We start from the raw sequence: 13283 nt of genomic DNA on the forward strand, positions 1-13283 counted from the left end.
GGGCTTCTTGGAGTTGTGCTTTCACTGAAGAGGGACCAACCTCTCGCTTGGCCTGGGTGTTTAGAAGATGCCAGTGCCAAGGAAGTGAGTTGCCCTAGAGCAGTGTTTTTCAAACTGTGGGTTGTGAAATCTATTTGGTCTGTGACCAAAATAAATTCTTAATGAAGGAGAAAATGATCAGAGTGCATCACATATATTATTTGGTAAACCAAATATTATTTGGTAAATAATTTGGTAAATCAAATCTTGGCTTCTAATACCACTTCCTCTATTAAAAAAAACCAGGCTGATTCCAAGGCTGGGACAGGGTTAGCCCAAGATGGCCCTGGGGCATCTTGTTAGGCCAGAAAAGGAAGTGTTCAGAAAAATGTTAGGAGCATGTCACAAGGATGTAGGAGCTCACCTGAAGGGGTTCTCTCTGGCCAAAGCTGAGACCATTTGAGCACCAAAATAATGAATTAGAACCATTCAAAAAGTAATCCCAAGTCCATAATGAAAACTAATTACATGAATAAATAAGAAGGAAGGGCTTTTGCTTATAGATAATCAAGTGCAACTGATAAAGGTAGAGGAAGCGCTGGAATTGAGAAATCATTTGTAGCCATTATAGTAAAAGATCAATTCAGACAGGAAACATCAGAGAATGCTAACTTGTAAGAGGAAATTTCAGTGAGCAAGATATCTGCATGATCTGCAAATATCTCTACACATATTGGTTATTTGTTCCAAGGGGAAAAATATACAGTGGACAAACTGGACCACGCCTTGACCAGGTGATGAAAATTTACCATCAGTGAGGGGCAGAAGGACATTAAGTGACCCCTGATGTGGGTCACTTAAGTGACCCCTGTTGTGTCCTAAGAAGGACACAACATCACTTAGGTAGGATTCTGGCCAACAATGTGTAATTCACCTAATTATGAGGAAATACCAACTGAATGCAAAATGAGGCATTTTCTATTAAGAAATGAGTTGGGGGAACCTTATTCACCAAAAATACCAATGACATAAAAGATAAAGGTGTCATAACAGCAACTTACCATGTCTGTCTTATCATGCTGGGAGCTTCACTGGAGGGGAAAGATGCTGTGAAGGACATTATTGGACAGATGCTAGGTTAAAGTATCACACCGAAGTTGAGAACTGTCCTATGGTTATGTAAGAAAATGTGCTAATTTTTAGGAAACAAACATTCAAGTATTTAGGGATAAAGGGCTATGATGTATGCAACTTACTCTCAAGTGCCTCAATTTTTTATGGAGAGAGAAAAGGAAAGGAACACTGATAAAGCAAATGAGTTAATCTGTGAACAATAGCTGAATCTGGGTAAAGCATACATAGGTGGTGGTGGTGGTGGACTTTTTAACTTGCCACTTTCCTGGAAGTTTAAATTATTTCTCAATAAAATATTTTTTTAAATACCTATGGTGTAGGGAATTCCCTGGTGGTCCAGTGGTTAGGACTCTGCACTTTCACTGCCAGGGCCCAGGTTCGATTCCCTGGTCAGGGAACTAAGATCCTGCAAGCGGCAGGGCATGGCATGGCATAAAATAAAATATCTCTAGTGTATATTATAACTAAAAATGTCTTGGGTATATTCTGTCAGCTTTCACAGAAAGGCCCGATTCAGTGTCTCATCCACTCTGGCTGATCTTGAGAGATCCTGTAATTGGCTCTACTATCCAGGTGACCTCATTTACACTGAGTCGCCCTTCCTTGAATAGAAGAGAGATAATCCTTTGGGTCTTTGATTCACTTCAATAAATAATCTAGTAAAAACAAAAAATCTAAGTGTGACTCCTACTTGAAGTTGCTGTGATGTAACTGGGACAAGATCAGCGTGAAACTGTCCTTTTTATATCCATCCTATACAAAGAGTTCAAGACTGATGCTTCATTTTTTATTTCCCCTCTGCCCTCCCACCCCACCCTTGGTGATGGCTGTACCCATCTGAACATTTCTGAGCACAAGACCAAAAGTAAGTCTTAAAACAGAGGAGCAGAACTCTTGTCTAAACAGTAACAGAAGGGGATTAGCTGCAAGGATAGCGTAACTGTGGTGCAGTAACAGAAGCTGCCCAGATCTTCTCGGTGGACAATGCATAGAAGACTTAGAATTATGGAACATCTGTCCCCCCACCCACCCTTTCCCACCCCGTCCCCCAAACCCCCACCCCACCCCCTCCCCCATTAATAGTGTTAACAAAATCTTAATTTTCCAGTTCTAAAGTGCAAATGATTTGGGTATGACTGCTGTTGCAACAGGTCTGAACAGAAAAAAATGAAGTCCTCTCTGTCTATGCGATGTTTTCCAGAATATAAAAGATGAGTTCCATGACGATGGGGCCCTCACTGAGCTGGCAGGCCCCTCCATGGATCACCGGCACCAAAGCGCTGTCCAGATCGTTCATGTACTGCGAGGGAAGGGGCTGGCCATTGCTCCCTGCTTGGTAGCCAACCTACACCACAGAAAGAAGGGGATGAGAGGTTACTGGACAGAGAAGATCTCTCAGAGGGCTGAGGGCCAAGGAGGCTGAGCAGGAAAGATGTCCTTCTTGGCCAGGGGCTAGAACTGGCAGTAGACACAAACTTCTCCTTCTCTTCCCTGAATTGTCACTTACCATCCTATCATTCATCCTGCCTCTGCCACATGATAGCTGTGAGACCTTGGGCCAGACACTTAATGTTAGGTCTTAGTTTCCCAGGAAGGGGGGATGGGACACAGAGAGGTATGGAATGTCAGCAGTAATACGTAAACCTTTGGTTGTGAAAATTAAAACGAGAAATATACTGGGTAAACTCCCTAACACAACAGGAAATGAACACTTGTTCTTCCATCCATTCTTCCACACACCATCTTCTGAACACCTACAAACACAGGAATTCAAGGATGAATGTAAACGGGGCCCCTGCCCTCGACAGCCCTACACATTTAGCAGAAAAATGCTTGTTCTTAAATTGTTTTATGTGCGGTAATTCTCCAGCCAGATTTTCAGTACCATTTGAGAAAGGACCGTAATACCTCATTTGTATTACCTTGACATGCTTAGTACAGCACTGGGCAAGACCTTTAGTAGAAAATGACTGTATCTGTTGACTGATGACTAGTCAGGAAATGCAGCCAAACATATAACCTTTCACATTTTCCCTGATAATGACATAACTCTGCATCAAAGCAGAACACTGGGACATGTCACATGGATCTAAAATCCAAAAGAAATGTAGGGAGATTAGAGTGCTAGGCCACAGGAGAGAGACACTGGGGAAAGGAAGTGGGGGCAGGGTGCACGAAGACTGGATTGTGGCTACAAACAGCATACAAAAAGGTTAATAAGTAAGACAGGGAGGGAAGCCCGGCCACAGGAGACCTGAACTGACAGGAAACCCAATGGGGAAATAGTTCAAGTCCTAGCCACGAACTAGCTTGGAAATGTTGCCAGTAAGGGGTGGGAGCTGCAGAGGCCAGTCGGCAGAAGTCTTCTGTAGTTTAAGAAAACGACAGGATATAGGACAGCTTAGGACCTGTTCTCTAAAGGAGGCAGAATGATTCCCAAAGGGCGGGGCTGGGGAGTCTCAAAGGCTGGCCCTGATGTCATTCACACCGGAGGTGGCCGGTCCTCACACACATTTCTTAGCCCACACTAAAAAGAAAAGTCCTTGCAAGAATTCAGGGGAGGAAGCCAGAGAGTTCCAATGGTTCAGGGAGTCTGACCAAGCAGCACATCCAGCTGTGTTACCAACAGAGGGAAGGCTAAATACTATATCTGGTCAGGCCCAAGGTCCAGAGACTTATACTCTCTGGGTTGCAGCAGGAAAACTCACATGTCAGAAAACATGTCAGAAAACTGCCCAAGGCCCGCTTCAAAGGCTGAGACTCTTTACCTGATCTGAGTCAAGTGTCACACGTAGTCCCAGTTTAGTCATTCCATCTTCCTTCAGAAGCTTCAGGTGGGGACACAGAGCAAGACAAAAAGCCTTGGCAACATGCTCAGTCAGTCGGCTGTGATCTGCGGGATCACTCAGGCAACTGTGCTGGTCATCATTTTCTAGGAAGAACACCTGGTCCCCAAACAAAAGAGACTTTTAAACTTGTGCCTAGGAGATGTAGGAAGAAATGAGTACACCGACTCACGTGTATGAGCAACCTGATTCCCTAAGATGTGCAGGAAGACCTCGGACACCACGAGGTCCTTGGGCCAAGAAAAGTAGGGCACTGACATCTTACATCTAAGAGACAGCCTCTGTCTCTCACAGTCTCTGCATCCACAAAATGGTAGCTGCTATCTGCCTATCTACCTGAAAGCCATGGCCATGCTCATAATGGTATGTTCTACGCAGAACCAGGAATGGCTTACATTTTGCACTGTAAACTTGTAAAAGGAATCCCTAATATGTGGACAACTTTCTAAGAGAACGGACCTTATAGATCATGTCACCCAACACCTTCATATTACTGATTACTCACAGAAGGGAGGTGACTCGCTCAGGGCCTAGACCAGAATCTGCCTCTTATCACAGACAGTTTTTCCCACCACATGGCTCTGCCACTGCTGAGGCCGGAGCTGTGTCAGTGTCCTTGAACTGAGCACTGCACTGGGCGCAAGCAGCAGCATAGCAGATTTGGAACTGAGACTTGAGTCCTAGTCACATAGAGGAGGGTCATGAGCAAGTCCTTTAGCTTCTTAATGCCCGGCTTGCCTCTGTAAAATGGGAAGCACCTATTCTCTCTGGTTATTATAAAAATTAAATGATATAAAAGCAAAACGTAAAAGATACAGATACGTAAATACACAATGCTTCTATATACCACGCCCTAGCTTACTGCTCAAGCAGTGGCTTATACTAAGAATACTGCAAAGGGGCCACTCTGAAGCCCTACGCCCGATGCACTAGTGAGAATGGCAGCATGAAATGATGGAAGGAGCTCTGGAGTGGGACTCAGGAGACTTCTGGCCCTGGCTCTGCCAGCAACCAGCATTAGGCAAGTCACAAGTCACCCGGTCTCTCTGAGACTGTTTACTCATTATGTAATTTCTCATTTCTCATCTCCCTACTTCAGTGGGTTACTAGGGAGCAAAAAGGAGGAAACAGGTCAAACTACTTTGTAAGCAATAAAGACATTTACATGTTCCAGACCCTGCATTACTCAAAATATATCAAAGGGATGATCATTACAAAGCAAGCAGAGAAAACCACTCAGCCGCATATGAAAACACCAAGCATGGTATGAAAGATAAGCCACTTGGAACAACAGCTCAAGAACTGAAGAACCTCTAGTCTATGTGTTGTCAGGAATCAGCTAGTAAACTTGGGTAAGGCATTTAACCTCCTCCCTTGGCCTCAGTTACCCTGTGTGTAAAATGGAAAAGGTAGAAGTCAAAGAACTTCTTAGATTTAAAAAAAAAAATAAGATTTTTAAAGCTGCCAGAAATCCTAGAGATCTTATAATTTAATACTTTATTTTATAGACAAGTATAAATGAGGTTCAAAAGAAGCTGAGACACAGGACCTACCTGTTTACTCTCAGAAAATAAACTTTCTGATTTGTCTGATTTGTCTGACATGTACACATATACAGGGTTTCTGCCCTGTCCTCTCATTCCCAAGTTAGCCTCTAACACAGCTTTCACGTTAAGGAACAATAAAGTGGAAAAGAGCTTAGGAGTTGGCCAGATCTGGGTTTGAATCAGGACTCAGCCATTACTTAGTCGCCATGTAATCTTGGACAAGTTAGTTTCTGAGCTTTAGTTTTCTTATTGGTGAGATAAGTCTATTTTTTAAAGACTGCGTTATCCAAGACAGTTATAACTGCAGCATAACCAGCCCAGCTTTCTGAAGAATCCAGCAAAGATGGTATGCACCCTTCAGAGATACACCCTTCTTGAGTTCCAATGTGAACAAATCTCTAAAAACTAGTTCATCGGGAGGAGATGTCTGACTGCTGCAGGCCGCACTTTGTGCATTTCTTTCTAGTGAGCTAAGATAGACCAGAGAGAATTGGAGTATAGAAGGTAAACAGAGAGATTTTATTTATTTATTTTTCTTATCCTCCAGAATCAGCCCAGAATGTGTCTCTGGGCCGAGCAAAAGTTGTCTTCAAAGGAGGTCAAGGATGCCAAGTTTCATTTCCTTACCTCTGTCCATCTGATGACTTTTCCATTTGCTTTATACTCTGATCCATGGAATATCTTCACACTTGTTATAGACTCCATGGACTTCCCATCTATGGGACTTATGACACTAAAACAGAGACAAAAGGAAAGAGATGTAAGCAGCTCAAAGTTAGAAGAACCACTTCTCTTGTCAAGTCTTTTTACTAATTACACTGGGTGCCTTGCTGAACACATGTGTAAAACATCATAAAAGAAGAAGCCACTGCACAAAAATGTACATGAACAGAGCTCTCAGGGAAGGGCCTCTGCACTGAAATAATTCAGGGAACACACATATGACAAAGGAGTCCTGATTCCAGGAGCTGGTTATTTAATGTAAAGAAACTGTTTACTCAAGCCTGCTCTCTTCTTCCAGTATTCCTCCCTTCAGTGACTGCACAGCCCCACCGATGCTGCTCTCCCCTGGCTCTGCCACAGCACTCCGCTCCTGACTGTGACGACACTCATCACATCAGACTCTCCAGACGTCTGCGTATTTGCCTCACAAATGAACTTCCGAAAGGGAGGGTATACGATATACTCACCTCTGTGTGCTACATTTCCAGGTCTGATACACTGCTTGGAATGTAGGCAGTTAATAAGTATTTATTGAGTAAAGGAATTATTTGACCAAGTATGTTAATTATGACAGTGCTGGTGTGAACTGATGAACATGTATCTATATTATCTATCACAACAGACTCCCTTCAGTGCTACATTATCACTTCTAGATTCCTGAATAGAAAGGCCACATTTTATGGTCGTGCCCTCTCCAAAATACAGCAAGTATAAATACGTGGAGATACATACTCCTTCCAATGAGGATTCCAAAGAATTGTTGCAAAGATTCCAAACTTTTCCTAACAATTTTCAAACCTGTTTATGTTTTTGAATCTCTATGTACAAAAGGTCAAATTTAACCTAAATTGGGATTTGCTTCATTTGACTGAATTAAAATTATTTAACCACTGTGAAGTTTAACTTCTAACTCATCAGACAATGTCAAAAATAGAGCAGCCTCAGTTGATTAACACTCTTTTGAGAAAGGCTACCCTGACACTGTGGAACAAGCTGGAAAACATTCAGTCTACACACTGCAAACTAAACTCCTGGGTTCAAGAGTCTTCCCTGACTAGTTCTTGTCCTTTGTTCTAAGATGCTGCCACTGGCACGTGCTGTAGGAAAGGGCAACCTACTTGTTGTTAGCTACCAATACCTTAAGGCATCAGATTTTCAGTTTATCAACTTTTTTGTCCTAATAACCATGGAATTTGTTGTGACAGATAATATAGACACTTGTTCATCAGTTCACACCATCAACCTAATAACCAAATATAATAGAGAATTAAACACAAATTGATTTTGAAATTTTCCAGGAAGTATGGGAAGATAAAGGGTTATTTGTAAAGTAGGCAAACACACTCATTGATTTAGAAATTGCTTCCTTTTGTTCAATAACAAAGGTTTTAAAACGATTTTTTAAAAAATCTTGTTGTAAATGCCCTCTACCTGCCTTTGCTTCTGCTAGTCCCTCAGAATGGAATGCCCACTCTGCCACAGCTATGCAGCAAATGTCTACTCATCTTACCAGACTCAGCTCAAGCAGCAGCCATTCCTCTAGGAAGTCATTCCCGAATACTGCCCGACCACCTCTACCAAGTTCCTCATTTCTTTTTTATCTTCACTGTCTCCTATAGAGTTTTCTATGAGCATCTTCCGAACTTTGGTGGACTTATTTATAACTATCTTCAAAACCAGAGTAAGTCACCTGTCAGCAAGGACCACGTGGACTTCATTTTTGTATTTTCAGAAGCCCACACATAGAGTTATTGCCTGAAGGATGAATGGGAGAAAGCTTAATACAATGAAGTATGACATATTTATTCAATTAATCAGTTTTTTAAAGAACCTACTTGGGGGACTTCCCTGGTGATGCAGTGGTTGGGAATCCGCCTGCCAATACAGGGAACACGGGTTCGAGCCCTGGTCTGGGAAGATCCCACATGCCGCGGAGCTACTAAGCCTGCGCTCTAGAGCCTGCAAGCCACAACTGTTGAGCCCGAGTGCCACAACTACTGAAGCCTGCGCCTAGAGCCCATGCTCCGCAACAAGAGAAGCCACTGCAATGAAAAGCCCGCACATGGCAGCGAAGAGTGGCCCCTGCTCTCCACAACTAAAGAAAGCCTGCACGCAGCAACGAAGACCCAAACGCAGCCAAAAATAAATAAATAATTTTTTAAAAAAAGAACTGCTTGGTGCTGGACAGTGTTTTAGGTGCTGGTGACACAGAAGTAAATAAACCAGCAAAAATTTCTGCCCTCATGGAGCTTACATCCCAGGGGCAATATAATAAAATAAATAAATAACAATATATGTTAGAGAGTTATAGGTGCTCTTAAATATAATTCAGGGGAGGGAAGAAATGTGTATGAGAGGCTTATAATGTAGTAGGCTGGCCAGGGAAGGCCTTATTGAGAAAGTGACATTTTAGAAAAAACTTGAAGCAGGGAGGGAGCAACTCGTGGCTATATAGGAACAGGGTATAAGTTGAGAAAACAGAAGGTACAAAGGTCTGAGGGCAGAAGCACAGCTGATGTATTTGAGCAAGAAGCTAGGTGTTGCTTCTGAGAAGTGGGCGGAGGGATTGTGTAAGGCCTTGTATGTCGTAAAAGACTTTGGCTTTTACCCTGAATGACACTGGAAGCCAGTGGTGGGTTTTGAGCAAAGAAGTGACAATGCTCTGGCTGCTGTACTGGAAATTGATTAGGCTGGGGGAAGGAGGAGGCCAAGACTAGAAACAATGAAACCAATTAGGAGGCGACTGCAATAATGCAGACCAAATGATGGCAGCAGGGGTAGTGAGAAGTAGTACGATTCTGGAAATATTTTAAAGTAAAGCTAACAGGATTTACTGTTGGACTAGGTGGTAGGGTGTGAGACAAAAGCGTCAAAGATGACTCCAAGGTTTGGGCTTAAACCATCAGAATAGAGTTGCCATGTACTAGAGAAGAGTATAGGATTTGAAGCCCAAGGAGGTGGTTTTCAGTCCTAGCCCTGCCACTTCCTAGCTTTATGGAGTCATTTATCCTTTTGGTGTTTATTTACTCATCTGTAATACAGAAATAACAATACTAGTTGTTAAATGAAACAAAACTCGCAAAAGTGTTTTGTAAACCAAAAAAGGCTTAGGTTTTACTATTATCTCAAAAACTTTAAAGGGATTGTTTTGTTTCATCAACTCCTTCCCTCCTCCTCCCTTCAAAAATATGCACAGAAACTCCTTCAGAAATTAAGCCAAGAAACCAGAAATTTAAAATTCCATGTTATGATACAAAGCAGTCCTTTCTTCTTAGGCAGGGCTTTCAGTAAAGTTATAAAACACCAGTATAGACCAAACCCAGAGCCTAGCCCATAACGAAATGCCACAAGGGGGGAAGGTCGCCGCATTTACCCCTTGTTGACATTCTTGTCGTCATCCACCCACTGGATGTGGATGTGCTCCTGGGGATCCTCGGCATCTGCCTTGCCACAGGTGATGGTGAAGTCCTTCATCTCCCGCAGCGCCTGCCTCAAGGCATCCATGTTCTCTGCAGTGATCTGGACCATAACGCCATCTGAGAATCAGCACCAAGACAATACAGATGGAAACAATGCAAAGCCAGGTAGAAGGGCAGGTGAAACCCTGTACCTGGCATCTAGCAAATCCCTCTAGGATTAAATGTAAAACTCTGTTCTGTTTTCTGAAGCTGACAGATACAAAGAGGTTTTGTTCTTTGAGCTGAACCTCTTACTCATTGAAAGTGTTATGAGGAGCAAATGCCAAGATGGATGGATTCTGCTTCAAACACTTGCCTGTTGATTTCACTTCAGGCACAACAAAGTTTGTCCTGAGACTGCTCAAAGGGAAAACTTACACATGGTCAAGTCCCTCTTTTGGACACACAGAGGATTTTGTTCGTATTTCCACTGATGCATCTATCATGCTCTGATCATATTTATTCGTTTGCATCTCTCGCCTTACTAAGACTGCATACAGTGAAAGCCAGTAAGTGTTTGAAAATAAATCACTGAATAAACAACAGCAGTGGGATGGGGAATAAATCCATTTATTGACTAGCAATAAGGCAAACCTACCACATGTGTCTTATATGGGCTACCATGTAGCCAACAGATGATAACTATTTTGGGGCTGCTACCTAGCTGAGTCAAAGGCAAATACTGAAATTGAGGGAGAAAGTTGTCACATGCTGAGCAATTACCCTGCTTCGCTGACACAAAATTTTCTCAGCTAAGATAATTTCTAAAGAGCTTCAATAAAAATTTCATAAATAGGCAGCTAATTACTCTACTGACACACACACACACACACACACACACACACATTGAAGTGTAAGGCCTAAGAAATTCCCAACCCAAAGACATAAATATAACTTTTAAATACATTGCTTTGCATTTGTAAGAATCTGTGTCAGTTCAATTTATCATTTTGACAACATTGAAGGTGTGCTTTTTAATCACCTTATAAAGACACAATTTCAAAGGTAGTCAATATTTGATCACATAGGCATTAATCAGTCATTTAAGACCAAAGAACTGCTTAGCTCCTAGATATCTTAATTTCTTAATAGAGTGTTTCTGCTATGTAGTATAATAGCATACTTTGCTCTTCACTTGCTGTCTTATTAAGTTTACCAATAGAGGAGATCAAAGTCAATCTCTTTTAACACACATAAGATTATCTATGTATTTCAGTTAACACAATGGAATCTACCCTCAGGAAAAACTGCCCTTAGGGTACTGGAGTAAGCTACTGTGGAAATGAAAACCTGTCATTGTGTGTGCAGACTATATTTTCCAAAGATGACCACTATATGTCCCGTCTCACATGCTTTTCTACAATGCTACCTTACCATTTCCCCATCAAGAAATGGAGTCTAACTTCTCTCCCTTCGAGCAGGCTTATGACCACTTCCAACACTAGAGGATGGTGGAAATGACACTGTGTGACTTTCAAGGCTGGGTCATAAAAACCAGTGCGGCTGCTGCCTTGTGCTGGAGCACTTGTGCTTGGGAGTTCTGAGCCACCATGTAATAAGTCCAACTATCCCAAGGCAGCATGCTAAGGAGTCCGATGATAAGGACTCTGGTCATTACTCCTAGTCTTTAAATCATCCCAGCACAGGCCCCAGACTTGTGAGTCAAAAAACTTTCAGATAATTCTAGCTCCCGGCCATCAAGTAACTACCAACCTTCAAGCTATCCCAACTGAGGCCCCAGACATCACTGAGCAGGGTCAAGCCAACCCTGCATTGCCCTGTCAAGGGCAGACCCAGAGGAATCAGTGAGCATGATAAAATAGTTGTTTTGAGCCATTAAATTCTGGTTTAATTTGTTATACAACAAGAGTAAACTAGATCAAAAAAAAGTGAAGAATAGTTGACAAAGAAAATAAATATCCTGTGATAAACCATAATGGAAAAGAATATGAAAAAGAATGTATGTGTGTGTGTGTGTGTGTGTGTGTGTGTGTGTATTATATCTGAATCACTTTGCTGTACAGCAGAAATTAATACATTATAAATCAACTAAACTTCAATAAAATAAGTTACAAAAATCAATTAAAGAAAATAACCAATATGCTCATTAGCCTTTCATTAAATTTCACTTAATTAACTTTTCACGTCAATTATAGCAAACCAGCAGCAAATGAATCCCATTCTGTACACCAAATGGTGATTGCAGCATTCTTGTGGGTAATTGGGGCTGAACTTCATCTACATATTTACAGATTCACACCAGTGATATATCTGAATTCAGACTATGACCCTTTGGGCACCTTATTCCAGAGCTCTGAAAAGCCATCTCTTAACTTTTATGTCGGTGTCCCATGATACCTCTACCACTTACTCCCTTCTTTGGAGAGCTAGGCAACCTTATGACAGTTTTAATTAGCTGTAGAGTGAGATGCTATTGAATAAATAATAGGAGTCAGAAGTCTATGGCAGGACTTCCCTGGTGGTGCAGTGGTTGGGAGTCTGCCTGCCGATGCAGGGGACACGGGTTCGAGCCCTGGTTCGGGAAGATCCCACATGCCACGGAGCAACTAAGCCCTGTGCCACAACTACTGAGCCTGTGCTCTAGAGCCTGCGAGCCACAACTACTTAGGCCGTGTGCCACAAACTACTGAAGCCCATGTGCCTAGAGCCTGTGCTCTGCAACAACAGAAGCCACTGCAATGAGAAGCCCGCGCACCGCAAGGAAGAGTAGCCCCTGCTCGCCACAACTAGAGAGAAAGCCCACATGCAGCAATGAAGACCCAATGCAGCCATAAATAAATAAATAAATAAATACACACATACATAAATTTATTTAAAAAAAAGAAAGTACTCAGATTAATTCATTTGTTTAGAGTTGACAGGTAGCACTGTCAAAATGAGACTAGCTGGAATTAGACGTCAATCCAAAAAAGAAAAACAATGTCTACAGCAAAAGTGACACGGCTTCCTTTTTTGTTTGTTTGTTTTGTTTTGTTTTGTTTTTTGCGGTACGCAGGCCCCTCACCACTGCGGCCCCTTCCGCTGCGGAGCACAGGCCCCGGACGCGCAGGTCCAGAGGCCATGGCCCATGGGCCCAGCCGCTCCGCGGCGTGTGGGATCCTCCCGGACCGGGGCACGAACCCACGTCCCCTGCATCAGCAGGCAGACTCCCAACCACTGTGCCACAAGGGAAGCCCAAGGCTTCCTTTAATGTCCCTTGTTTTTCAGTTGTACAGTTAGGACTGAACTAATGTACATGCAGTAAATAACTCATTCTTTACCTTCCACAATACTGGACTTGGCAAGATATCCTGAAGAGGATTTCAGAGCGCCACTGAACACAAAGAAACTGGCACCAGTCACTAAAATAGCAATAGAAATAGTTTAATGAAGAAAGACTCTGAGTTGGAGGGGTTGAAAATAATAATGAAATATTTGGTAGTTGGGGACTCCAACCATCATCATACAGAAAACAAAAAACACCGACTCTACACACCACAATACACAAGTAACCAATAATTCAAATACTAATGATAGCTTAGAGAATGAGGTTTTAAGATATACTCTCCCATTCTGTTTTGTGCTTCCTTCAATCA

The 13283-nt window shown here is 42.4% G+C and overlaps 1 protein-coding gene across 6 annotated transcripts in view; it reads right to left on the reverse strand.

The window, feature by feature from the left end:
- Positions 1-273: 273 nt before the first annotated feature.
- Positions 274-13283, reverse strand: part of ZFYVE9 (zinc finger FYVE-type containing 9) — a 186991-nt gene continuing 173981 nt past the window's right edge. For 4 of the 6 annotated variants that reach the window (XM_049699776.1, XM_004273854.4, XM_004273853.4 and 1 more), the window contains 5 exons: positions 12969-13049; positions 9603-9765; positions 6134-6239; positions 3882-4058; positions 274-2458 (listed from right to left, as the gene is read on the reverse strand). In XM_049699776.1, the coding sequence (XP_049555733.1) occupies positions 2297-2458; positions 3882-4058; positions 6134-6239; positions 9603-9765; positions 12969-13049 (689 nt within the window). In that variant the 3' untranslated portion in view covers positions 274-2296. Of the gene's footprint in view, positions 2868-3881; positions 4059-6133; positions 6240-9602; positions 9766-12968; positions 13050-13283 lie in introns of all 6 variants that reach the window. The other 2 variants (XM_033435526.2, XM_033435527.2) reach the window with 2 other exon arrangements.

This window comes from Orcinus orca, chromosome 1 (assembly GCF_937001465.1).
Source record: "Orcinus orca chromosome 1, mOrcOrc1.1, whole genome shotgun sequence".
NCBI lineage: Eukaryota > Metazoa > Chordata > Mammalia > Artiodactyla > Delphinidae > Orcinus > Orcinus orca.